The 24,481-nt window shown below is 54.6% G+C and overlaps 1 protein-coding gene across 1 annotated transcript in view; it reads left to right on the top strand.

The window, feature by feature from the left end:
• COQ8A (coenzyme Q8A) overlaps positions 1–23,675 on the top strand; it is a 39,637-nt gene extending 15,962 nt beyond the window's left edge. Inside the window, exons 2-15 of the mRNA XM_004578847.4 lie at positions 2,504–2,688; positions 5,289–5,702; positions 5,951–6,017; positions 15,387–15,461; positions 17,701–17,823; positions 19,089–19,174; positions 19,335–19,475; positions 19,752–19,833; positions 19,929–20,022; positions 20,236–20,377; positions 20,518–20,625; positions 20,756–20,821; positions 21,000–21,086; positions 22,661–23,675. Coding sequence (XP_004578904.1) covers positions 2,512–2,688; positions 5,289–5,702; positions 5,951–6,017; positions 15,387–15,461; positions 17,701–17,823; positions 19,089–19,174; positions 19,335–19,475; positions 19,752–19,833; positions 19,929–20,022; positions 20,236–20,377; positions 20,518–20,625; positions 20,756–20,821; positions 21,000–21,086; positions 22,661–22,948 — 1,950 coding nt within the window. The 5' untranslated portion in view covers positions 2,504–2,511 and the 3' untranslated portion in view covers positions 22,949–23,675. The remainder of the gene's footprint in view (positions 1–2,503; positions 2,689–5,288; positions 5,703–5,950; positions 6,018–15,386; positions 15,462–17,700; positions 17,824–19,088; positions 19,175–19,334; positions 19,476–19,751; positions 19,834–19,928; positions 20,023–20,235; positions 20,378–20,517; positions 20,626–20,755; positions 20,822–20,999; positions 21,087–22,660) is intronic.
• Positions 23,676–24,481: the final 806 nt, after the last annotated feature.

Genomic DNA, 24,481 nt, shown 5'->3' with positions numbered 1-24,481 from the left:
ATCCCATCCAGCTCCCTACTTGTGGCCTGGGAAAGCAGTCGAGGATGACTCAAAGCCTTGGGACCCTGCACTTGTGGGAGGCCCCGAGGAAGCTCCTGGTTTTGGATCAGCTCAGCTTCAACCGTTGGCCATTTGGGGAGTGAACCAGTGCATGGAAGACCTTTCTCTCTGGCTTTTTTTTTCTCTGTAAATCTGACTTTTCAATAAAAATAAATAAATCTTAAAAAAAAAATAAAATTGCACTCCCATTGGTACCAGGGGCAACTTCAACTGGCTAAAATAAAACTAAAAAACACACTTAGCAAAGTTTCCTTTAGTGAACTTTAGCATATGATCATAATAACTTGGATGGAAAATTCAGATCAAATTAGTTTTTAGCCTGAATTGGATAGGTTTTGAAAGAACATTTGGAGGAAGATTTGATGCCATACAGTGGATGAGGTGGGACTTACAGCAGGACTTATTTCTGGGGCTCCCTGGGGCAGTGGGTCTGCTGTGGTCTCTTGGTCCTTGGCCTCCCTAAGCCTCACATTATGGATGGGGTTGCAGGCACATGCGAGGGTCCTTCAGGGTGGATGTATCCAGGGCCTGTTTCCACTGTTGCTTCAATGTCTCTCAAAACTCTGTTACTCTGCAGCCTGGGGCCTTGGTGGCTCTTCTCCCCAGACTTGAGAGCATGGTGAGTGAAGTGCGGTGTTGGGACAGGTTCAAGTTGGTGCTGGTCATGTGTGAGCTCTGTCTTAGTCCTGGGCAGCAGATCTACAGGGCTTGCCCTTGTTCTTGCAGAGCAGAGCCGAGGGTGTGAAATGGCACCACTCAGGATGGGCTGGGCAGCGCCCCTGCCTGTCTCCTGTCCCTTCCAATGGGATGATCATTGTCTAAAAGTCTCCTTGGCCTTGATCGTGAGGTTGGGGGCTCATTTGTGCCTGCTGCAGCTAAAAAGGCCTCTCAGTCACTGGACCAGGAGTTTGTGGAGGCAACGTGATGTGGGGTCTGGGCAGGCTTTCCAGAGCTGCATGACCCCTACTGGGTAGTGAACCCCCAGCCCCCAGCTTGAGTTTTCTCTTTTGTAATGACAATGTCATTAGGTCATTCACAAAGATTCACAAAGACAGCAGCTCAGTCCTATCACTTGGGGTGGGGTGGCAAGGGATCCCAGTGTTCCAGACCCCCACGCATTAATAGATCTGTCACTGCAGTTCTCACTTTAAATAAAAGTAGCTTTCACCTCGCCCAGGAGAGCCTGTGCTCCCGGGAATCTGGAAGTCTGAAGTCTGTGGGTTCTGGTCCAGGACCCTTTGCTGGTGCTCTTACGCTGTCTCCCCAACCTGTTCTGCTCATTGGTGTGACAAAATGATCAGATCCCTGCTACCAGACATGCCAGCATCCAGAGTGTGGCCGGACCCTGCCCCGGCTGCTCACGTTTGCTCATTTGGGTACCCAAACTGGGGCACTGTACACACCACCCTGCCCTCTGGTGTTTAGCCAGTGTTTCTGGGACTTAGAGCAGACCCCGCCCTCTCTGTTGGCCCAGCTGCCCCAGCCCTTGCCCGGGTGCTCCTGGGATGTCTCTCTAGAGCTGCTGACCCTTAACCTTCATGTGTTCTTCATCAACCTCCAGAATGTTCACAGGCCCCATCTTAGCCTTCGGTGCCTGGCCCCTGCTAGTGGTTAATGACAACTGGGGCAGTTTTTGACCTCTCTGCGCCTGACTTACATCAGGAAGCATGCTTGATGCTGTGATCAGGCACGAAGAAAAAGAGGCAGTATGAGGCACGTGGTTAGCCGAGGAGGGCAGGGTTCAGGAGGTGGCCCCACCTTGATGCTCCCTCGCGCAGCCTCCTCAGCATTGCCGCTGCTGTGTGTGTGTTTGTGCGTGCTCGTGCGCGTGTGTGTGTGCATGTGCGTGTGCTGCCTGGGGCCTGTAAGATTGAAGGCACCATGGGGTGAGAGCCAGAATGGAAGCACATGGCAGTAGGGTAGGCTGGCAGGACAGGCTCTGGTTGTCCCACAGTCTGTGAGCAGCTGTCAAGGGCTTCGCAGGGCAGAGCAAAGGCGGCTGGGAAGGGACAGGCAGCTGTAGTCACTGAGGCTCGAGCCCCCGGCACCTGTTGGAAACTGTTTTGGCAGTAAGGTAATCCTGGCCACTGATGGGTTTTGGTCCATAGGAAAGACCAGGAGGCTAGAGCCCCCTCCCTGAAGCCTCTGCCCCATGGTCTGCGGTGGTCTCTTGGTCCCTGGCCTCCCTAAGCCTCACATTCTGTGTGGTGTCATGAGGCCTGCTTGTAGGGATGTGGGAAAGTGATAAGTGGTGTCCAGTCCCCCTCAATTGCTGAGTGCCCTGGGAGCCGTCTGGAGTCTGCCTTGAGCCTGGGCCCTTTTCTTTCCTCTGGGCCTGGAGCAGGAGGAGAGCTGTATGGAAGTGGCAGACAGCTAGAGCTGGGTGTGGAGCTGCTCTGTGCGAGTGAGGAGTCCCTCCTTGACTCAGCCCCTTCTCTTCCAGCCTGGAGGATGGCTGCCATGTTGGGAGATGCCATCATGCTGGCCAAGGGCCTTGCCAAGCTGACCTGGGTGACCTTGGAAACCCACCTCCAGCACTTGGGCCTTGGCGGGGAGCTCATCTTGGCAGCCAGGGCCCTGCAGTCCACGGCCGCGGATCAAATTGGCATGGTCTTGGGGACGGTGCAGGTAAGGGGAGGCCCATTGTGACAGTGGGAGGGGGGCTGGTGAGGATAGCTGCTCTTGGGGACCATAGGGAGTCAGGAATGGGAGACAGGACAGACACCTGGCTGCCTGGGCGGAGGGGAGACCCCAGCCTTCCATCCTTCCTGAGGGGTCAGGCTCCCTGTGCGCTACCCTGGCTGCTGTAACGTGGAAGGAAGCCTCAGTCAGACACCTGCTGTTCCTGTTTACGGAGGCTGGACAGTCCCAAAATAAGGCGCCAGGAAGTGCTATCTGCTAAGGATGCATTTCCTGACTCGCGGATGCTGTCTTCTCTCTGTGTCCTAACGTGGCAGAGAGGACAGGGGAGGTGTCGGGCTTCTTCCAGAAAGACAGGAGTCCTGAGCGTGAGGGCTGCCACCTCCTAATATCATCGTGTGGGGGGCTAGGTTTCAGCACTTAGATTTGGAGCCACCTGAGCAGCCTGTGCCAGCACCCCTATGCTGGCAGTCTTACCACCAGGCCAAGGCCCGACATCAGGTTCCTCTACTTTGGTTGAGTGTCTCTGGATAGCTGCCTGGCTTGGGGCCCTGCTGCCTCTCAGGCTTATGGCTGTTGCCGAAGGCCTGTGGCACTGCCTGGGAGAGGGAATTACCTCTGTACGAGGTCCTGAAGCCTGTACTCTTCAGTGATAGGCACAGGTTTACATCCCCGCCACGCTAACCCCCACCGATTGCAGCGCACCCAGGTCCTGAGGGCATGAAGAGTGCGGCGTGGGGGTATACACTGTGCAGGTTGGGCGGTACGTGGCAGGGGCCACCCTGCCTCCTCCATCCTCCTAGTCTGTGGTTGGCTGGCCTCCTGGGCAAGATCACGGCACTGTTCCTGCCCCATCTCATTGTAGCCGCAGGCCTTGGTTGCTGGCCGCTTTGGGATTCTCGGCCCCTCCCCCGCCTGCTGTCCTGGGCCAGGGCCAGCCCAGGTGCTGACCCTCCGTTTCTCATGTGAAGCTGACACCAGGAGGTCTGCTGTGAGACCTGCGGTCATTAAGAGGCAGGGAACAGAGTCCTGGCCTCAGCCCCTGCCGGGGCTGGGCTGGGGGCCGGGCTGTGTAGTCGGTGATGTTTCTGGTGAGCAGCTATAGCCTTCCTGTTGAGTGAGTGACCCATGGGCCACCCAGAAAATGAGGTCATCCTCCCTACCAGGCTGATCCAGAAGTGAGCAAGAGGGCCTCCCCCAGCCCTCTGCTCCCCCTTGGGTGGGCCTGGCATGCCCTGGAGGCTGGAGGGTGATGATCCACCATTGCAGAAGAACTGCCTTGGTAGAGTGACCATCTTGCTGCCCTCTGTGCCCTAAACGCTGAGATGGTCGGAGCCTCCTCCTCCCTGTGGGCTCCATCCTCTCAGGGTGTGGGCATGTGAACTCTTACAGCGTCTAAGTCCCATGGGGGATCCCCTCATTGCCAATGTGTGGCATACCACCACGTGTGCCATCAGTGATGCAGTGACAGGTAGCTGGCACTTATAAGGCAGGAGAGGCCTGCACTGTGGCTCCCAGGGCCCTGCCCCATGCCTCGTCCCTGGCTGGCTGAGGTGTGCCCAGGGGACTCAATCATGACTCCTATCCACTCCAAGAAACGTGCTGTTGGTGGCCCGAGGGTAAGCCTTGGCTTTGAACCCTCACCTCGCAGTTTGCTAGTGCACGGCCTTGCTGGCTGTGGCAGCTGTCAGCCTCCTCTCCTTTGGGTGAAATGACGGCAACAGCCAGTCTGTGACCTCCCCGAGGAGAGCGTGTCTGATCTTTTCAGAGCCTTTGATAGCTTAGAAAACTGAGCACACAGGGGCTTTGGAGATCTGGCTGTTTGCAACTGCACACAGCCCTCCAGAGTTAATCCACTTCAGCTGCATGGGGATCCAGGCCACTGGCTTCCCTCCAGCAGCGGGTCAGTTCTAATAATAGCCTGCTCAGGCACTGTCCCTGACCCTGGCCCTGCATAACTCTAAGACTGCAGGGAGACCTGGTGCTATTTTCAGATGAACAAGTAGCTCAAGGTCATTCCAATAGAAAAGCAGGAAGAACTGAGGCCTTGGTGTTTGTTACCAAATAGATAAACAGACAGATACCTGTATCCCTTGCTTCCTCTGTTTCCCACATACTGCCGCTAGCTTCCAGGGACGAGCAGACCTGTGACCACCTCCAGGACAGAAGCCTCTTCATGCACACCCTGGGCTGGCTGACAGGACCTGGGTCTGCAGGGAGGCTCTGCCTGGCGTGGCGGGGGATCTCCAGCCATGTTCTCTGCATCAGCCTCACACCGTGTTTCAGCCACTCAAGGCTTTCTGCATCCTTGGTCTCAAGTTGCCCTTCAAAGCCCTCACAGCCCTTTCCTGGCCCCAGGGGGAAGGGCCTATTGTTGGAGAGTGGAGTGCCCTTGACCTGGCCCTGGCAAGGGACTTGGTGGCCGTGTGGATCTGTGTGTCCAGGCTCCCAGCTGAGAAGGGGACTTGGGCATAGCATCACGTTACCCCTGGGAAGTTGGTGAGGCCGGGCTGGTGGCGGTTGGGCAGGGAGGGGAGCTGGGCTGGCTCTTGGCTCTCCCTTGTTGACTTTGGCTCCTTACTCGGCAGGGCCAGGCTGCACCTGAAGAACCTGCGCCCACCACCGAGAGCTTTGAGGACCTGGAAGGCGAGCTGCACTTTGCGGGGTCACAGGTGGCAGGGACCTCCACAGACTTCTCTGCGGCCTCCACCCCCGACCCGCTGGCTCCATCCCTGAATCCTGCCCACAGTGAGGGCCCGGCTCCTGCCTATGTGGGCAGTGGGCCCTTCAGGGAACCTGGCTTCCCGGGCCAGGCGACTTCCCCACTGAGCAAAGTCAATGGCAGGCTCTTTGCAGATCCCAGAGACTTGTTCTGTGCCATGGGCAGCCAGCGAAGGTTCTTCCACCAGGACCAGTCCCCCATGGGGGGCCTCACAGCTGAGGACATTGAGAAGGCCCGGCAGGCCAAGAATCGCCCTGAGAGCAAGCCTCACAAGCAGATGGTGCGTGTGGGAGGGCCCCAGAGTGGCGCTGGGGTGGGCCCCGCTCACAGTGGCGTGGGCATTAGCCTCCCTGTTAGGGATTTGCCCTGGCTGCTGGGGCCTGGGGTGCTCAGGAATGGAGACATTGGCTGCCAGGCTGAGCTACTGCTGTGCAGCTGCTGGACGGTGGGGGAGCAGCAGGAACATTGGAAGGCAGATCCTGCCCCCTACTTGCTACTTCTACAAGGTCTCTTTCTCTTCCCCTCCAGCTCAGCGAGCGGGCCCGGGAGCGGAAGGTGCCAGTTACACGCCTTGGGCGGCTGGCCAACTTTGGAGGTAAGGTGGCCGTGTGCCCCTAAACCTGTCCTGAGACACTAGCCCTGCATGGTGGTGGAACGGGGTGGAGCTGCAGCGAGATCCCAGAGAGGGCAGTTGGGAAACAGCGGGGCATTGGCCACTGCTGGTGTTGGCTGTTGGGGAGCGTTTTCCATGGCTGGTGACACGGTTGCTAGGTTCCAGCTTGGCCTCAGCTGACCCCTGAGGCCAGGCAGCAGTGGCTGCCTCGCTGTGAGTTACAGCTTCGGCCGATGCCTCTGCCTGTCCTGCAGTCAGCCTCTTTGGAAGCCCCTGCAGGAAGGAGGCCCCAGGGTGGGCGTGGGTTCCTCACTGGGGCTCCTAGGTGGTGCTTCTCTTGTGCCCTGGAGCCAGATGTTTGGGCTGTGGCCGGCAGCTCAGCAGTGGAATGATAGTGAGATGGCCTGAGCTGCAGTGACTGAAAGTCGATTGCTTACACAGCAGTGCCAGAGCTTCACTGATGACTTTCTTTGGGGATTTGTGTAGCCGTTTTATCCAAGAGGCCGGCTCCCCTTTTCTGTAAGTCACAGTGCACTTTTGTACGGAAGGCTCATAGCTGCTATATGTACTTCTATGACTTTATGTTGTTGTTAAATACTGCTTATTAACTAAGTTTGAAAATCACCGGCCTGGTGGCCTCTAATGGTCTAAAGTCTCTGGCAGATGTGGCAGGCTTTGCCCAATGGCTATTAGCTGGGTAACCTGTCTTATTAAAATAAAGGAGGGACTCTTCTGTCCCCCATGAGTTTGAGGATGGGAACGATTTTCCTTACACCTGATCTCTTCCCCTTGCTGTAGGCCATGGCGAGCCTCGTCCATGGATCTGAGTTTGGTGTTTAGAAGTGGTGTGTTCCTTTCCTGTGGGTCCTTAGGGTAGGTGGGGAGGCAGTGTGAATAATGCGATCTGTTTGGGAAGAATGGAATGGAAGTTTCACTGGTGAGTTAGACGCTGGTGGAGCACTACAGTCTTGATGGGGCAGGACAGTCAGGCTCCTCTGGGTTAAGGAAGATGCAGGAGCTAGAAAGGGCAGTTCCGTACAGTGTGGGTTGAGGGCTCTCCTTGGAGGGCACAGTGTGGGCAGGTGGAGGGAGGAAAAGCCCTCGTGTTGGCAGGAAGGTCTTTGCCTACCTGATGACCGCTGCCATGCTTTTGCTGGTGGTGCTGGAGCTGAGCCCACAGGTGTGGCCAGAGCTGCTCACCTGGTGGCTCCAACAATTGATAGGTGATGTTGAAGCCTGGAAGTGGCAGGATGGCAGCAAAGAGGAGCCATGTCAGAAATGACATACTGTTCAGTGCTTTCCTGTGCCAGAGGTGAATTCTGGGCCTTCTTCACCAAGAGTAAGCGGGAAATCAGTTGAATGGGTCAGGATCAACATTTGCCCCCCACCCCCTCACATACAAAAAGATAAATAGAGCTGCATAGAAAACATCAGAATTGATATCATAGATTGTTAGCAAGAATAACACTCATTGCAAAAGGTATGTTTTGTTTCAACAGTGTAAAACTATATAAATGTTCTTCATTGTCATGGTAATACATGGCTTCCTGGTGAACCACTGCCCAAATGGTTTGAGGTAACCACCCTACTGTGTTCTCTAGCCTTTCTTCATTTGGAGTAGACACAGGCTGCAGAAAGGTTCAATGCTGGCAGTTTGTGGGAAAGACGTTACTGCAGAGCTCAGAGAGGCCGAGTGCCATAGGAACACAAACCTGTGTCGCAGCAGGTGCCTACCTGGATGGAGGTGGAAGACAGGGCTGTTCCAGTTTCAGGGGCTCATTTTGTTGAGGCAAAGGTGGTCATCAGCCAGTTGTTGGCTACGGAACGTTGTGACTGATCAAGGCAGGGTGATCAATGGATTTTGGATTTTGTTGAAGAATGAAATGGAAGGATTGTGTATTGGGTTTTGAGTCAGAACTGAGCTTTCTATCATTATAATAGCTGGGCTGTAATTCCAACTCTGCTTCCTGTGTGGCCTGGATCCTGCTTTGGTTTCTTTCCTTCTGTAAAATAAGAGTCTTGCTATTAACTCCAGATGGGGATGTTTTGGTAAATGCCCATGTGTTTCAGGAAAAAATTCTGACATTGTTGGATCTATCAGTCTGTCTGGTTTGGTTTGTTAATCACTGTGATGAGATATTCAGTAATTGTTCTGGTAAACTTATTTTCTGAACTGTCAGATAGGTATTTAAAAGTCTTATGTTCATAGGTTTATTAATCTATCTTGTCCTTTACATATCAGGAAGTTATGTTGATTTCCTCTAGATTTAGATTCTTACATCTTTATGGGTGACCTCTTTTTTTCTTGTGCTGCTTTTAATCTCTGTGAAAGTCTACCTGTCTGATATTATTTTAGCTGTATTTGATTTTTTTTTTTTTTTGGTTAATGTTTGCAGCATAACATCTCTTTCTCCTTTTATCTACTTTTAATTTTTTTATGACTGTAAGGTCTATCTTTTGTGAACAGCATATGTAATTTTTTTTGCATTCTAAGCAGAGACTGATGGTCTTATAAAAAATAACCCATTTATACTTAATGCAACTACTGATATACTGGAGCTTATATCTACTGTCTTAGTTTTTGTTACTGTTTAACTCAAGTGCTATTTTTTCCTGTCTTTTTTTAGTTCATCAAAACTTGAATTGTTTGTTACTTTCTGCAGTCTCTTTCTTTCTATTCTTTCACTGACAACTCTGAGGTTGCATTCTTGGTGTTACAGTGGGAATGATTATCTCTGCTACATTCCCAATAATGCTAAGTCCTTGCGGTTCCTTTAGATCTACGTCCCCTCCTCTTTTCTGTTAATGTGGTTGTGCATTTTACTGCTTCACTTTTCATAGCACACATATTGACTTGTTAACCCTCACAAAATGCCATTTCTTCATACAACTCATGTGAATTTAGAATTTAGGTTGACTCACATATTTGGCCATTTTCTGTTCTTTTTTCCCCAGTATTTCCATAATAACATTCAGTATCATTTTCCCTAGAACTTCTCCTTTTTTTCTTTTTTTAAAAGTTTTTATTTGAAAGATTTTAGAGAAGGAGAGAGAGAGAGGTCTTTCATCCAATGGTTTATTCCCCAAATGGCCGTAATAGCCAGACTGAGCCGATTTGAAGCCAGGAGCTTCTTCCTGGTCTCCCTTGTAGGTGCAGGGGCCCAAGGACTTGGGTCATGGTCCGCTGCTCTCCCAAGTCATAAGCAGGGAGCTGGATTGTGATGGTTGCCATGGTTAACAGAGGAAGGCAGAGCCTGCTTCCAGCCCAGCCTCAGGCTACAACTGGGAAGGGACCTTGGAATTCTGGCATGCCGCGCAGGTAACAGGGCACTACAGCACCAATGACCAACACAAACCAGTATCTCCCTCCACCCCTTCAGCTGTGTCAAGGAGGGTTTAAAACTCCCCGCGTGTTTCTTCCTGGCTCTTTTTCCTCTGAGGCTCCCTGCTTCACGTCTGTCTTTCTGCCACACGGGGAAGGGAAGCCCATGACCCGCAGTTCCCTGAATAGGGGCCATCTAAATTCTTTTCTATACATGGCTGATGTATTCCTTCCTTGGTGGCAGGCAAATCTTACAGATTGCAACTGGAATAGCCAGGACACGAACTGGCACCAGTGCCATATAACAGAGGATTGGCGTGTTATGCCACTATTCTGTCCCCAATTTCCTTTTTTCTTATAATGCAGGTTGTAAGTCATTCATTCTTTCAGTTTTCATTTGTGTGAAAATGTTTTTGTCATACTTTCTAGAAGGTATTTTTGCAGGATATAATACTTCATGCTGGGCTCTGTGTTCGCCTGCATTCCTTGACTACAAAATCTACCTGTGGTAAAAATTAAAAGCAGCACAAACATTGGAAGGATGGACAAAGGTGGTAATCATAAAACTTTTGGTGAGTTAAGAACATTTAAAACAACTGCTGCCAGCTGTATCAATACTTTATCTTTACTTATTTAAAAGGATACTCTGATAATGTGGAAATACAAAGGATAAGCTCCCAAGATAATGGATACTAAACCTAAGAATAATTCAGTCTGGTTAAAAATTCACTGTCCTTGCTTCCAGACATGGCTGAGACCCAGCTGTGGCCTGCCAGGGCCCTTTTGGCCATCTCTCAGTGGTGATGCCCCGAGACCCCATGGCTGGTGGTAGGGCAGGCCTGGGGGACAGTGCTCACACGCCCTGTGGCAGCCCTGTATGTGCTCTGAGCTGGCTGGGTACTGTTGGCAGGAAGTGCAGACAAGGCCAGCCCAGTGGCACTCAGCTGACCACTCCACCTTTCCTTTAGCACCAGCCCTTCGAAGTGCAGTGAAAAAGATGCATCCTGGGATTGTGAAAAGTTGTGCCCCCCTGGCACGCAGGTAGGCATGGCCTCTTGGCTCTCCAGAGTGTTCGGCCTGCCTGCACACCACCCTCCCTGGAAGCTCTGTGTGGGAGCCGGAGCCTCATTTTGAGGAAGATGAGTCAGGAAGCTGGCCAGGTGCCCAGGGAGGGTGCGGTGCTTACTGGTCTAGAGCCCAGGCCTCCAGCTTACGGGCAGGGTCTGAGGCCACCCTAGCTGGGCTTCTCTGCAGAGGGCTTGGGTTAGTTCTTCCCACCCCCTAGTCCCCTTCTGGGAAGCGAGAGGCAGATGCTGAGAACCTGTGCTTCCTCCACTGCTCCTTCAGCTTCCCCTTCCTCATTCCCCTGCACCTGTCCTCCCCCACCCCAACATCTCCTCCACTGGGGCTGGGGGCTGTTGGAGGATATAAGACAAGGTGAGGCCTGTCCTGCAGCATTTTCTATGTGGACTTGGTTGCCCTTTGAGTCCAGAGGGGCTATTGGATGTGTTGGTAAAAGTGGGACCTGGGACGGTGCTGGCTCCCAGTCAGTGCCAGAGGTGGAGTGGAGGTTGATCTTGAATGCTCGGGCATCCCCGCCCCAGCGGCTGCACAGAAATGTCCTTGAGCCTTGCTCAGTAAACAGGTAAAGCCAGAGCCAGGAGGGGACGGTTACCTGCTTGCTCCGCCCTTAGGCACTTGCGGAGGGCGCTTATGTTTTGCTCTTGTTATCCCCTGGTATCAGTCTGCATTGGAAGCCCAGTGACTGTTCAAGGTGATGGCAAGGAAGCAGGCTGTTGTCATGCACACACAATTCTGTGCGCTAACATGTAAGGCAAATTTTACTCAAAAGGTGACAAAGGACATGCGTGTGTACACACATACACACACACACACACGTTACAGAAGTAGTTTGACTCCTGCAGCCACACTCTTCAGGGAGAGGGAGGCCGACTTCACCCAGTTGTTGGGCACTTTTCTAAGCTCTGGCTAATGTCTCCAAGTGCAAAACCACTGGGCGTTACATGGCACCTCCACAAGTTCCATGTGGACTCAATATCCATAATTTCCTGCGCCTTCCTTCCTGGTCGCGGATGAAGGAGAGGAGAAGGGGCTGTTGTGATTGACAAGTAGGAGGACAGAATGACCCGTGGGCGGGGCAGGTGCTGGCATGCAGGTGGCCTCAGCTCATCCTGGTGGCCTGCTGGCCCAGGAGAAGGAGAGAGGGTTCTGCTTGCCTCTCATAATCTCTACACGGATGTCAGGGAAGAAGGGGCCTGAGCGGGTCACCTTGAGGAGACCCACAGCCCTGGCTTCTGCTGGCCACTGCCGTCCCTTCTGCTGCTTTCTGGGGTGGGTGGGAATGGTCAGGAACTTTTTTGGGTGTGGTGTGCCAGGCCAGGTTGATTTATTCGTTTAGGCAGAGTTAGAGACTGATCTGTTATCTGCTGGTTCACTCTGCCATTAGTGGTTGTGGTTAGACCTGGCCCAAACCAGGAACAAAGAGCTCCATCTGGGTCTTCCACAGGCAGGGGTCGACACTTGGATGTCTTTGGCTGCTTTCCCAGGCCTGTTAGCAAGCAGCCGGATAAGAAGTGGAGCATCTGGAACTTGAACCAGCACTCACATGGAATGCTGGTTTTTGAAGACAGTGGCTTGATGTGCTGTGTCACAGTGCCAGCCTCAGGGGGTTGCTTAGAACCAGGATCAGAGTTGGAGAGAGGCATGCCCTGGCCTGAAAGTTGAGTGGTGGCCGAGGTGGGGCATTTTACATGGCATGGGTGTTTGGTGAGCCTGGGCCCTGGGATGGGGGTCCCCATGAGGGCTGGGGAATCCTGGGGATTCATCTTCCTGGCATCACTTCCGGATACCCCCTGGGTCTAGGTGAAGGAAGCGCCTGGCTGGGATTCTAAACTGTATTAGGCCAGGGTCAGCAGCTGGGAGGAGGGTGAGCGGGGTTGATTCTGTGTTCACTAGAGTGGGAACAGTGAGCTTGGGAGCCCCAGGGCATGATGCTGGCTGCCCGCCGTGGGCAGCCTGTTTGCCTGGCAGTTGGTAACACCTAGCTTAGTGCTGGGCTGGTCCTGAGGGGGCATGCAGAGCCCCAGAAGGAGCTGGAGGCCACCTCTGGGGATCCTTGGGCGGATTGCTTCCTAACAGGTGCTTGCTGCTTCAGAGCTGGCTCTGCCCAGGAACCTGGAAATGCCAGGGAGCCATGTGACAGCCTAACGGGGTGGTGTGGGCTTGGGGTGTATTAATTTTAACTCCAGGCTCTCGTCTTGCTCCAGGACAAGCATGCTAAACGCTGACACATGTAAGGTGCACATAGCGAAAACAAATTTTATTCCCAAAGGTTAGAAATAATCAGGCATGCATGCATGACCACGGGCTGTTCCACACAAATGCCCATTATGAGTGGCCAAGGGGTCAGAAGATCACCCGGGAGGTAGAGGGATGTGTCCCCAGGCAGTGCCTCCAGCTCTGTGGTCACTGGTGGAGCAGAGGCCATCTGCCCCTGGCCGGGGGTGCTGCAACCTGGGAATTATGTGGCACCTAGGGAGGTACGAATCGAGATGCAGAGGAACGCCAGAGCCGGGCACTCCATTGTGGCAGCAAGGGTGCCTGCTGTGCTGAGTCGGATGGTGCTGCGTGGGGTGGAGGTGGGCAGGCTGCAGGAGTTACAGTTCAACCAGTGGTTGGCTTCTGGTCCCGTGGCCAGTGCCCGCCAGACCTGGGGGAGGAGAGTGGCTGGAGAGAAGACACTGAAGGGGCCTCCCACTCTCTTCTTGCATCACGCCAGGATGTCCTTGATGGGGTTGCATCTATGTACTGTTGCTAGGTAACTGTGGCTTCTCCCTGTGGTTGCCAGAGTGTGATGTACCATGCCCCAGGAACCAGCAGCCACTCTGAGCATTTAAAGTGAGGCTGGTCCGTGAGCACTCAATACACACCAGAATTTGAAGATGCGGTGCACACATGCAAGCCCATAAGACATCTGTAATAGTCCTGTGTTGGTTTCTGGTAGAAATGATGTGATTCGTATTTGATTTGATTTGTATTTTATTATGTGAGTTAGTATTTTATTAGTTTATCTCACAGGCTACTTCTTTTTTTAAGTGCGATTATGTTGGATTTGCATTAGGTTCCTTTGGTTTGGCCCAGATGCAACCATTCTGAATAGAATTAATGATAACAACGGCAAACACTTCGGTATCACTGTCATGTGCCCATCCCTGTTGGGAGTGCTCTGCTGTGAAGTGTTGCATCCTTAAGCAGCCGTAATGGCCATCACAGCTGGTGGTGTGTAGTTGTACCGCCGCCTAGTGGCAGGAAAATGTATTGCAACAATATCTCATTTGAAAAGTAGTATGTGGGCACATGCTGCAGTCGACTGGTTCACGCCCCAAATGGCTGCGACAGCCAGGGCGGGGCCAGGCTGCAGCCCAGAGTCCTCTGTTATCCTGAGCAGAAACTCAACTGCTGTGATACTCTGAAATTTTCTTAAAAAAAAGGTTTATTTACTTTGAAAGGCAGATTTTACAGAGAGCGGAGAGATAGAGATCCTCCATCCGTTGGTTCTCTCCCCAGATGGCCTCAGTGGCTGGAGCTGACCCTGCCTGGAGCCAGCAGCCAGGAGATTCTTCTGGGTCTCCCATTTGGGTGCAGGGAGCCAATGGCGTAGGCCATCCTTTGCTTCCTTCCCAGGCCACAGGCAGGGTGCTGGCTCAGGGGTGAAGCAGCTGGGACTCAAACTGGTGCCCATATGGGTAGCTGGCACTAGTAGGCTAAGGATTAGCTTGTTATGCCGTTACAGAGGCCCACCAAAACAATTTTTCTTTTCACAGATTTAATTTTAATTTTAATTGGAAAGTCAGATAAACACAGAGGAAGAGAGACAGGAAGATCTTCTATGCACTGATTCACTCCCCAAGTGACTGCAATGGCCGGAGCTGTGCCAGTTCGAAGCCAGGAGTTTCTTCTGGGTCTCCCACATTGGGGTGCAGGTCCCAAGGCTTTGGGCCATCCTCAACTGCCTTCCAGACTACAAGCAGGGAGCTGGATGGGAAGTAGAGCCACTGGGATTAGAACTGGTGCCCATATGGGATCCTGGTGTTTGCAGGGCGTGGACTTTAGCTGCTAGGCTACCACACTGGGCCCAAAATGATTTTTTAAATTGAATTTATCTTATTTTGCTTTTAAAATTTATTCATTTATTCAAAAGGTTTTCCCCAACAAGTTCATTGTTTTCATGACCAAGAAATACATAATTATTGTAGAAAATATGGAAACAGGTGCAGGTATCTTTGCCTCTGAAACAGAGTGCCCAATGCAGACTCACCTGTGGCCCTGGCAGGTGGTGCTGCCTCCTGCCTGTCTCTACTCCCAGCGTGTCACCTGGAGCCGGCCGGCAGGGGCTTGCAGGGAGAGGACATGGACTAGGGAGGCCTGTGCTTCCTGTGTGGGCTTTGCCTTCCGGCTGGGTTTCTCTGAGCAGCTGGGGTCATCCAGCAAGTTGGTGGACAGGGGCATGAAGGGGGTGTGGGGTCTTGGGCCTCATATAACTGGGAGAGCAGAGGGTGAGAGCTGTGCTCTCCTGAGCCCCTAGTCCCTGTGACCTTGGCCTGGGGAATACCTGATCTTTAACTTTTCTAAAGCTTCCATGTTCCACCAACAGCTCCTTCACATTGCTGTTTGTTCACCAAGAACGGCGTGCACCTCTAGAACCCTACAGGATATTGCAGTGGTGGCTGTCCTTGGCACACGGGCCATTCCTGGGCCAGCTTCTTGTGGATGCTGGGTCCTTTCTGCCATATTTCCCAGCGTCTGTTACTTTGGGGAGCACGAATGCCCCTGAGCCTGGAGGATTATCAGCAGGGGGAGTGGTGGTGGGGTAGGTAGGGGTGCATGGCACGTCTAGAGCCCAGCCCAGCACCTTTCCCCTCTTTCCAAAGCCCTGTGTGTTGGCCATGGTCCCTACATACAGCCTAGCTGGTTCTGTGCACGTTCTCAGTGCTCCTGCTCCCCTGCAGGTCTGGCGGTGGGCCTGGGCTTCGGGGCCCTGGCTGAGGTTGCCAAGAAGAGCCTGCGTCCTGAGGACCCCACAGGTGAGCTGCCCTTGGCTGGGAGGGGCAAGGGAGGCCTCACTCGTCAGCCTCCAGCAGCGCCCCTGCACCCCTCACCCTGGATCTGCGGCCCTGCTGGGCTGGGAGGCTGTTCTTGCAGGTGATTTACCCGTTTCAGAGGGTCTGGGGTTCACAAGCCAGGCTCCTCTGGCCACCCTGCACCCCAGAGGTGCCTCAGTAGGCTAGAACCTCTGCAGGGTCCTTCTGCTCCTGTACCTCCCAGGGTGGGCCCGATGCTTATCTGTGATGTTGCTCTGGGTGGACAGCTGTGGGTTAGGTTTGCTGGTCATTCATTCACGTAGCTAAGGTTCTAGTTGCCTCTTTCCCGCAAGGCTGCTGGTTCAGTCCCTGCCCCAGGATTCTCCAGGTGAGGGGCTGTGGGGCGGCAAGAAGCTCGCTCTAATGGGGCACAGAGAGGCCACATCTGCCTGATAGGCTGTCCCAAGTGCAGCACAGGCTCTGGCCAGGCACCTCTGCCCTTCAGGGAGTGTCCCCTTGGTCCGTCTCTCACCCCTGCACACTGATGCGCACTGCAGGCTTCACCGTGGTGCTGGGCCAGGCTGCTGGGGGAGCCTCCTGTTGGCTCACAAACCGCTTCCCCCTGGTGAGCAGGGCACTGTCCCGCTGGCCAGTCACAACTGGGCTCCAGGCATACAGTGTGTCCTTGGGTGAGGACAGGGGATTTGGCTGGGTGTTTTTAGTGGCCAGGTGGAAACCTGGAGAGACAAAGCCGGGCTCTGCCTGGCACATCCCTGCCCCTGCTGGCTGGCCTCCTGCTGGCCTCGCCCACGCAGGGAGGAGGCCAGGCAGGCTGGAAGGTCCCCTGGTGTCCCTTGTTGAGGACACTGTGATTCTAGGCTGGGAGGCCGGGGTCCTTCCTGGGCAGTTAGCCTTGAGGATGGCCCTGGCAGCCCCAGCTTTGCTGCAGCTGCGTGGCACCTGGGAGGACTCAGCCCAGCCCTGACCAGCTGACTGAATCCTTGCCTGGGGCATGGCGAGGGGCTGCCGGGAAGACCCAGCCTGGGCAGGCACTGTCCCCAGGCTCTGGATGACCTTGAACCAGAAGTAGGCCTCCTGCGGCCATGGTCTTTCCCTGCATTCCTCTGCTCTTCCACCTCGCGCCAGGGACTCGGGGCTTCAGCAGGCACGCTGAGCTGCCTTGGCCGGACTCTGGCCCTCTAACGCCACCCAGGGCAGGGGCCTTACACTGGGTCTGCCACAGGCTACAACTCTGCCTCCCAGCTGAAACGTATCCACTCCCCATTCCCCCCAGACCCTGTCCTGCTGCCTGGGGTCCTGGGAGTGAGTCCCCCCATCACCCTGGTCCTGGCTCCAGGAGCCTGCAGATGGTAGGTTGCAGCCCAGGCCTCTCGTCCTCAGAACCTCAGGCAGCACACCCTGCCTTGGTAGCTGGGGCCAGGCCAGACACGCCCACCTCTCCTGGCCCTTTGCTGAGACCCCAGGCAGGCCTGTGGTAATGCAAGCTGATGGAGGCACTAGGCCACAACCAGTGGAGGCTTCTGGGTTAAGCAGATTGACAGTGCCCAGGGAAGAGGGGTGCTGAGTGCCCTGGAAAGGCAGAGACCTGGGGTTGCAGGCCCCCCACCAACCCTAGACAAGGATAGGCTTGATACTGAGGGCGGGCTGAGCCGACAGTTGGGGCAGGGCCCCTGAAGCTACGCTGGGCCCCACTGCTGCTATTGGCAGGAACCCAACTGGCCTGCAGCTCCTAGGACTCATTTCCCTGGTGACTGGACAGAAGTCATGGCAGCCTTTGGGTCACGTGTGCCAAGACCTCTGGGGCCTCCAGAGGCCAGGGCTCCTGCTACAGAAAGTGGCCGGCTTGGAGGAGGCACTGCACTTTCGGTGGAGGCAGGCTGAAGCCTGGTCAGGACAACCCTCAGCCAGGCCTGGCTGCCCACCTCCAGCTGGCTGTGTTCTTGCTGGCTTCTCCCAGCTGCTAGGCACTGATGTGCAGGAAGAGGCGGTGTTGTAGGTGAGCTCCTGTGCTCACCTTAGGAAGATGCTGGAGTAAGGTCTGGCCGGCCCTGACAGACTTGGGGAGGGGGCCCTGGGGCGTGGAGCTACAGTTGCATCCCTGGGCCTTTACATGTCCAGGAGGAAACTGAGGCCACCTGAGTACCTGGGCAGCTTAGTGATGGGTCTTAGTGACACTCCCAGACCCCTGAGCGAGTGCTGTGGTATCTCCTCCTGCCCACAGGGAAGAAGGCCGTGCTGGACTCCAGCCCCTTCCTCTCGGAGGCCAACGCTGAGCGCATCGTGAGCACACTGTGCAAGGTGCGCGGAGCGGCGCTCAAGCTGGGCCAGATGCTGAGCATCCAGGGTGAGTGGCCGGTGGGGCTGTCCAAGTGGGCAGCAGTGGGCAAGGACACAGCAGCTTACCCCACGGGAGCTCCATGGGCAAGGCGTGGGAGGAGGCTAGAGGGCAGTGTCTGGGCACTGGTCCTCGGAGCCTGCACTGCGTTTTGTTTTGATTTGCTTCTCCCCGGGTGGCTCAGTAAGCTTGCCCTGATTCAGTACAGCTGGGACGCCCAGTCCCCACTGCATGTTGTGGGCAGCTGGTGGGTGGCATGGAGGACGCAGTGACAGGGTCCTGAGGTGGGGAGGCTGGTCAGCTCAGTGTGGTCCCAAGAGCAGAGCTGGCCTGGGACGGAGCCTTGGTCCTTCCAGAATTGCTCAGTGAAGAGTGACCACAGGGCAGACACTGAGGGGAACATGGGAAAGCGGGTCTGAGCTTGGGATGGAGCAGGTGGAAAGACGTGGTGGATTGTCCCAGTTAGGACAGACTTGGCAAAGGGAGCCTGGTGTGGAGCAGGAAGTGTGTGGTGTCTCAATGCCAGGACTCCAGGAAGTCCACAGGTAGTAACCAGCTTGTCTGAAGCAGAGACCCAGAGCCCGGGCGGGCTCCGTGCTGCTTCCTGAGGTTGAAGTGAGCAGGGCAGGGCAGAACTGCGCCATGCTGGGCTGCTGTGAGCAGGGCTGTCCCAGGGAATCCAGAACAGTCACCAGAACTGCCCGGGGAGTAACCCCTGGCTGCCCGGAACAGCTCAGGCTGCTCTGCACAGTAGAGCTACTGGTGGAAACACACATGGCACAAAGCACAGAGAACAGTATTCCCTGGAGGCGGCTGTGCGGTGGATACTTTCAATGTTTTAGTCTAAATTTCTTGTACAATCATAATCTTGTCTGTGTGCACCCCCCTTTTTGAGGTGTGAATCCAGTCTGCCTATGTGCTGCCGAGTTCTCCACTGCAGCTACCTGTCTGCCCAGCTTGTGGTGGGCCAGCTGTCATAGGCACGTGTCCCTGGCTGGAGGCGTTGATCGCACTGCCTGCCCCAGGAGCAGGCACTTGCTAGGGCAGTGGGTCCTCACTCTTGTCTGCAGCCTCAGGGCCCTGCGTGCCATGTGGCAAAGACAGCCCTGCAGTGTGGGGCTCAGCCACTTGCTTGTGGCCTGTGATGCGCAGGTACCAGCCAGAAGGGGGGGCAGCATCTCCACCATGTGCTGACAGCAGGGGAGGTGGGGAAGTAGGGGCAGGGGTGAGGCAGCCGCTGAGCCACCCTCCCTGACATCTCTCCTGCCCTCCAGATGACGCTTTCATCAACCCCCACCTGGCCAAGATCTTTGAGCGTGTGAGGCAGAGCGCCGATTTCATGCCGCTCAAGCAGATGTTGGTAAGGTGGCCTGTGGGGACCTGGGTCAGTCATTGGGGCCACTGCTTCCTTTTTTCCTGCTGTGTTGGAGGGAAACTGAGGCAGCTTGTGGGAGGAAGTGGGGTGTGGGTGCATCCTAAGCAAGGCAGTGCTCACCGCCCCTTCTTGTCCCTTGTTCCAGAAAACCCTCAACAATGACTTGGGCCCTAACTGGCGGGACAAGCTGGAGTACTTTGAGGAACGACCCTTTGCAGCAGCCTCCATCGGGCAGGTGCACCTGGCCCGCATGAAGGGTGGCCGAGAGGTGGCCATGAAGATCCAAGTGGGTGCCTCCTTGTGCTGGTGGGGGCAGCAGAGGGCAGAGCCCAGGCCCTGCGTGCAGGGTGGGAAACTGGGCTTCCCGCCACACCCCAACATCCTCTCCTTGGTCTCTCAGCCTGCAGCAGTGGATGCTGATGTATGGAGGGGGTGGCCCTGAGCGGGCAGCTGCTCTTGGGGTGGGGGGTGTGGGGTAGATCCCGACAGCAGCACTAGGTCTTACCTCTGAATGGCCTGGTGTGCTCGTCAGCCTGGGCTGACTCTTCTCCCTGTGCCACAGTACCCCGGTGTGGCCCAGAGCATCAACAGTGATGTCAACAACCTCATGGCTGTGCTGAACATGAGCAACATGCTTCCGGAAGGTCTGAGGCCATCCCAGGCACTGGGGGCAGAGGGAGCTGCAGGCTCTGGAAGGAGGGCCCTTGTGACGCCACCTTCCCTTTGCCTTTCTGGCCAGGCCTGTTCCCTGAGCACCTGATAGATGTGCTGCGGCGGGAGCTGGCCCTTGAGTGCGACTACCAGCGGGAGGCTGCCTGCGCCAAGAAGTTCAGGTATGGCTCCTCCTAGTTGGGCCCCCGCCTGTGGTTCCCACAGACAGGAGGGACACCTGTGAGGGTGACCATCCTCTAGTGCTGAGGGGTGGGGGCTCTGCTGTATCCTGAGCCCCGTCTATGCTGCCCAAGGGCAGAGCTGTGCTTGGTGGGTAGCCCTGCTGGAGAAGGCTGAGGCTCTGGAGCCAGGAAGTGACCTCCTACCTTGCCCAGGGAGCTGCTGAAGGACCACCCCTTCTTCTACGTGCCTGAGGTCGTGGATGAGCTGTGCAGCCCCCACGTGCTGACCACAGAGCTGGTGTCCGGCTTCCCCTTGGACCAGGCTGAAGGGCTGAGTCAGGAGATTCGGAACGAGGTGTGTGTGGGCTCCCTGAGCTTTTCTGGTGGCCTGTGAATAATGGCTTTGAAACCCTGAGGCACCTAGACAGAAAGTGGAGGTGGGAGATGAGAGTCACGGATCTGCCTTGCACCAAACTGCCTGGTTCATGTCTCTAGATCTGCTACAACATCCTGGTACTGTGCCTGAGAGAGCTGTTTGAGTTCCACTTCATGCAGACAGATCCCAACTGGTCCAACTTCTTCTATGACCCTCAGCAGCACAAGGTAAGTTCCCTGGCGGGACCCTGGGGCCCCTGTCCTGGCCTGTCACCAGCTTTGGGGGTTGGGGCTACAGGATCCTGAAGATAGCACTGCTCTGTTGCCCCTACTTCTCCTGGTGCCTCCCACCCCCCAGGTGGCTCTTCTGGACTTCGGGGCAACGCGGGAATATGACAGATCCTTCACCGATGTCTATATCCAGGTGAGGGTGCTTCTGAGGCCGGAACACAGGCTGCCGGAGGAGTGAGGGGAGGGACAGTGACCAGACTCCTGCTCCGGGGGGTCGGGTGCTGGTGATGGGGCAGGCCCAGCTCTGACCTGCTGGGCCCTGGGAGCACGTGTTCTCAAGCTGCCCTGTGCCTTGCTGTTCCTCTGTGCAGATCATCAGGGCTGCTGCCGACAGGGACAGGGAGACTGTGCTGAAGAAGTCCATAGAGATGAAGTTCCTCACTGGCTACGAGGTCAAGGTGAGTGGCTCGCTGATCGCTCTGGAGCCTGGGCTTCTCGGCCCACAGCCCTCAGAACAGAGGGGCCTGGTCTTTGTTCCTATCACCTAGAAATAAGGAGGCTGCATTTTCTTCCCCGTGAGACTGGTGGGGACCACCAGCTGTTAAGAATGTGACTAGACAGATTATCATAGTGCCTCATCTCTTTGTACTCCATTTGTAGCTTGTACGTTTACATTTTACAGCCACTGTACTTGGTAAATGGGAGCTCCTTACTTTATTTTTTTTTAATTTATTTTTATTACAAAGTTGGATATACAGAGAGGAGGAGAGACAGGAAGATCTTCCATCCGATGATTCACTCCCCAAGTGAGCTGCAACAGCCAGCGCTGCGCCAATCCGAAGCCGGGAATCAGGAACCTCTTCCAGGTCTCCCACGCAGGTGCAGGGTCCCAAAGCTTTGGGCCGTCCTTGACTGCTTTCCCAGGCCACAAGCAGGGAGCTGGATGGGAAGTGGAGCTGCCGGTATTAGAACCGGCGCCCATATGGGATCCCGGGGCATTCAAGGCGAGGACTTTTAGCCACTAGGCCACGCCACCGGGCCCGGGAGCTCCCTACTTTCAGCCTGCCTTAATTTCTGGCTCTTAGGCTGCCTGGGCTGGGGCTGCCGCAGTGGGCTTGCTCCTCTTGGTGGCTCCTGATCTGTATTGCACTCTGTGTGGGCATGCCTGCAGCCCTGCCTCCCCCGTCCAGCAGATGTCCCTAACTTTGTCCTGAGCCCCTCCCCGTTCAGACCTACACATTCTTTTTTGCCTGAAGAGTTTTCTGAAAAATGTTCGCCTAATCAGGGTTCTCACCTGCTCCCTGCTGATTTAAGGTGAACGGAGTTCATGTAGCTCCTGATAGACAGGGGCTTAGTGACATTCCTACCCCCCCTCCTCCTACATTTTTTCCCTTCTGATTTTTACAGTGGCACATTTTTGTTTCACTTGGCAATCATGGCTTAGCACTCCACGGAGTAAAGGTATCAAAACAGAGCAAGTAGAAAAAAACCAACCATCTACTAGTCCTTGGCAGTGTAGACAAAGGCTGTGAACAATAACCAAACCCCAACAGGGCAGTCTCGCTCATTTTTTTTTTCACCCTGATTATTAGTTACCACAGATCCAGAAAAATATATTTGGCTTTTGGGGACTGGCTTATTTCACTAGGCATAGTTGCAAGAGACAAGATTGTTTTTTTATGGGTGTGTAGAAGTGCACAGGGCATGTATACCATCACATTTGCTTTATCCAGTTGTCTCTTGACGGGCAGTGGGGTTACAGATCATTCTCATAGGTTGATTTGATTTCATTTGGATAAATTCCTGGGGGTAACTGTTCCTTTTGTCCAATAGCAAAATTGACTTTATTTTCCTGCCCACCAGGAGTCTATGTGCCTGTTTTTAGTTAAATCTAGTCAGAAACACACCACACACTTACCCTAACAGCCTCATGGGCTCCTTGGCAGAGCTGCGAGAACTCTGTGCCCAGGGCACTGGTATGCAACAGCGCTCTGGGTCTTGCTGCTGTTCACTCTTGCTCTCTCCCACCAAGGCCATGGAAGATGCCCACCTGGACGCCATTCTCATCTTGGGGGAGGCCTTTGCCTCGGATGAACCCTTTGATTTTGGCACCCAGAGCACCACCGAGAAGATCCACAACCTGATTCCCATTATGCTGAAGCACCGTCTCATCCCACCCCCAGAAGAGACCTACTCCCTGCACAGGAAGATGGGCGGCTCCTTCCTCATCTGCTCCAAGCTGAAGGCCTGCTTCCCCTGCAAAGCCATGTTTGAGGAGGCTTACAGCAACTACTGCAGGAGGCAGGCGGAACAGCAGTAGCTCAGGGCCATGGCTGCAGGCTGTCCCCTACACGAAGCTCAATCCCAGAGGTGGTGGTACAGATGCCAACTCTGAGCCCTGTGGCCCGGCACGAAAGGGAGGAAGGTGCCATGGAGCCCCCAATGCCAGGGATAAACATGGTTTTCACTAAGTGGCTGTCAGGTAACAAGTGCAAGAATGACAGTGAAATTCCACTATCTCAACACGCCCCCTCCTTGGAACTGTAGGTAAGAAAGCAGTTTTCTTTTTCCTAAAGTGAATGTTAACCAGGGTTAAGAGTACTGACTCCTTCATCTCTGCCACCAAAACCAAAACCAGAGAAAAAACTTTTTGGATTTTCTCAGCTGTGCAGTGTGAGGTCTGTGTGTTTTCAGAAAGCATTTGTGCTCTGCACCCTCTGCCCATCCTGTGTGGTCTGGAGCTGGCAGAGGTGCTGCTGCTTGACCACAGAACAGCCAGGACAGCTCCAGCTGGACCTTACCCTTGGAAAACGGAAGCTACCCTCTGCATCACGGTGGGGGGAAAAGGGGCTGTGAGGCACAGCTCCCACCTGCCACTGGAAGGTGACATAGCAAGGGTCAGCCCTGCCTGTCCCCCGTGCAGGGCCTTGGACAGGACAGGTGTCACTGCTTACACTGGAGGGTCAGCACAGGCTCTGGGGTTTCGTATGAGTCTTGTAATGATCTAATTTACATTGTTTCTGTCCAATAAAAAAGTGCCTGTGAAAGCGCTTACTGATAGTACTGTTTCCTGGAGGATGGTGATGACCATGGTGGTCCCTGCTCTGCCTGAGGGGATCCGGGGCCTGTGGGAAGACAGTGACAGCCGGCAGCAGGGACAGGGCTCACCTAGTCAGACCCACTTTCAAGGTCAGCTCAGCTAAGGACCACTACCTGAACTTTGCTGGGGCCCTTCCTACATTCCTGTGAGCACCTCTGCACTTCGCAGAGAGCACAGAAGCCCCCAATAGGCCCTCACATGTGTTCTAGCAGGTAGGGTTCTCAGAAGGCTGGCTCTCTCAAGTCTGGGACTGCCGAGTAGGAGAGGGCTGGGCCCTGGACAAGAAGCAGAGGTCTTGGTGGTCTCCAGAGGCAACCTGGTCTGCATGTGTGCAGGCAGTGACAGCACAGACCCCCTGTGCAGTGAGCCATGGGCGGAGCCCGGCCAGCTGCACTGGGGCTCCCACAGCCTCTTCTCAACCCAGCTGAAGTAGCAGCAAGGAAAGGAAAGAAAAATAGAGCAGCAAGTATTTATTTGCTTTCTGAAGAACCACCGACCATGCCTCTTTTTGGACAAGAGGAATATTCCAAGGGTGTGTAAACCACACCCCAGTCGACCAGCCTTTAACAGTCCTTGAACTGTGGGTTATTAAGGCTTGTGACTGGGCTGTATCTTTGGGTGTCTTAACAGCCAGTGAAGAGCTGGACACATTGTAACAGTGTTTTTTTTTACTGTGAACACTGGTGGTCAGTGACAAAACAGAGGCTAGGCATTTTTCTAAGTGTTTTAAATGTATTAACTCCAGACACAATG

This window comes from Ochotona princeps, chromosome 10 (genome assembly GCF_030435755.1).
Source record: "Ochotona princeps isolate mOchPri1 chromosome 10, mOchPri1.hap1, whole genome shotgun sequence".
Lineage (NCBI taxonomy): Eukaryota > Metazoa > Chordata > Mammalia > Lagomorpha > Ochotonidae > Ochotona > Ochotona princeps.
This window is presented reverse-complemented; position numbering and strand designations above follow the sequence as displayed.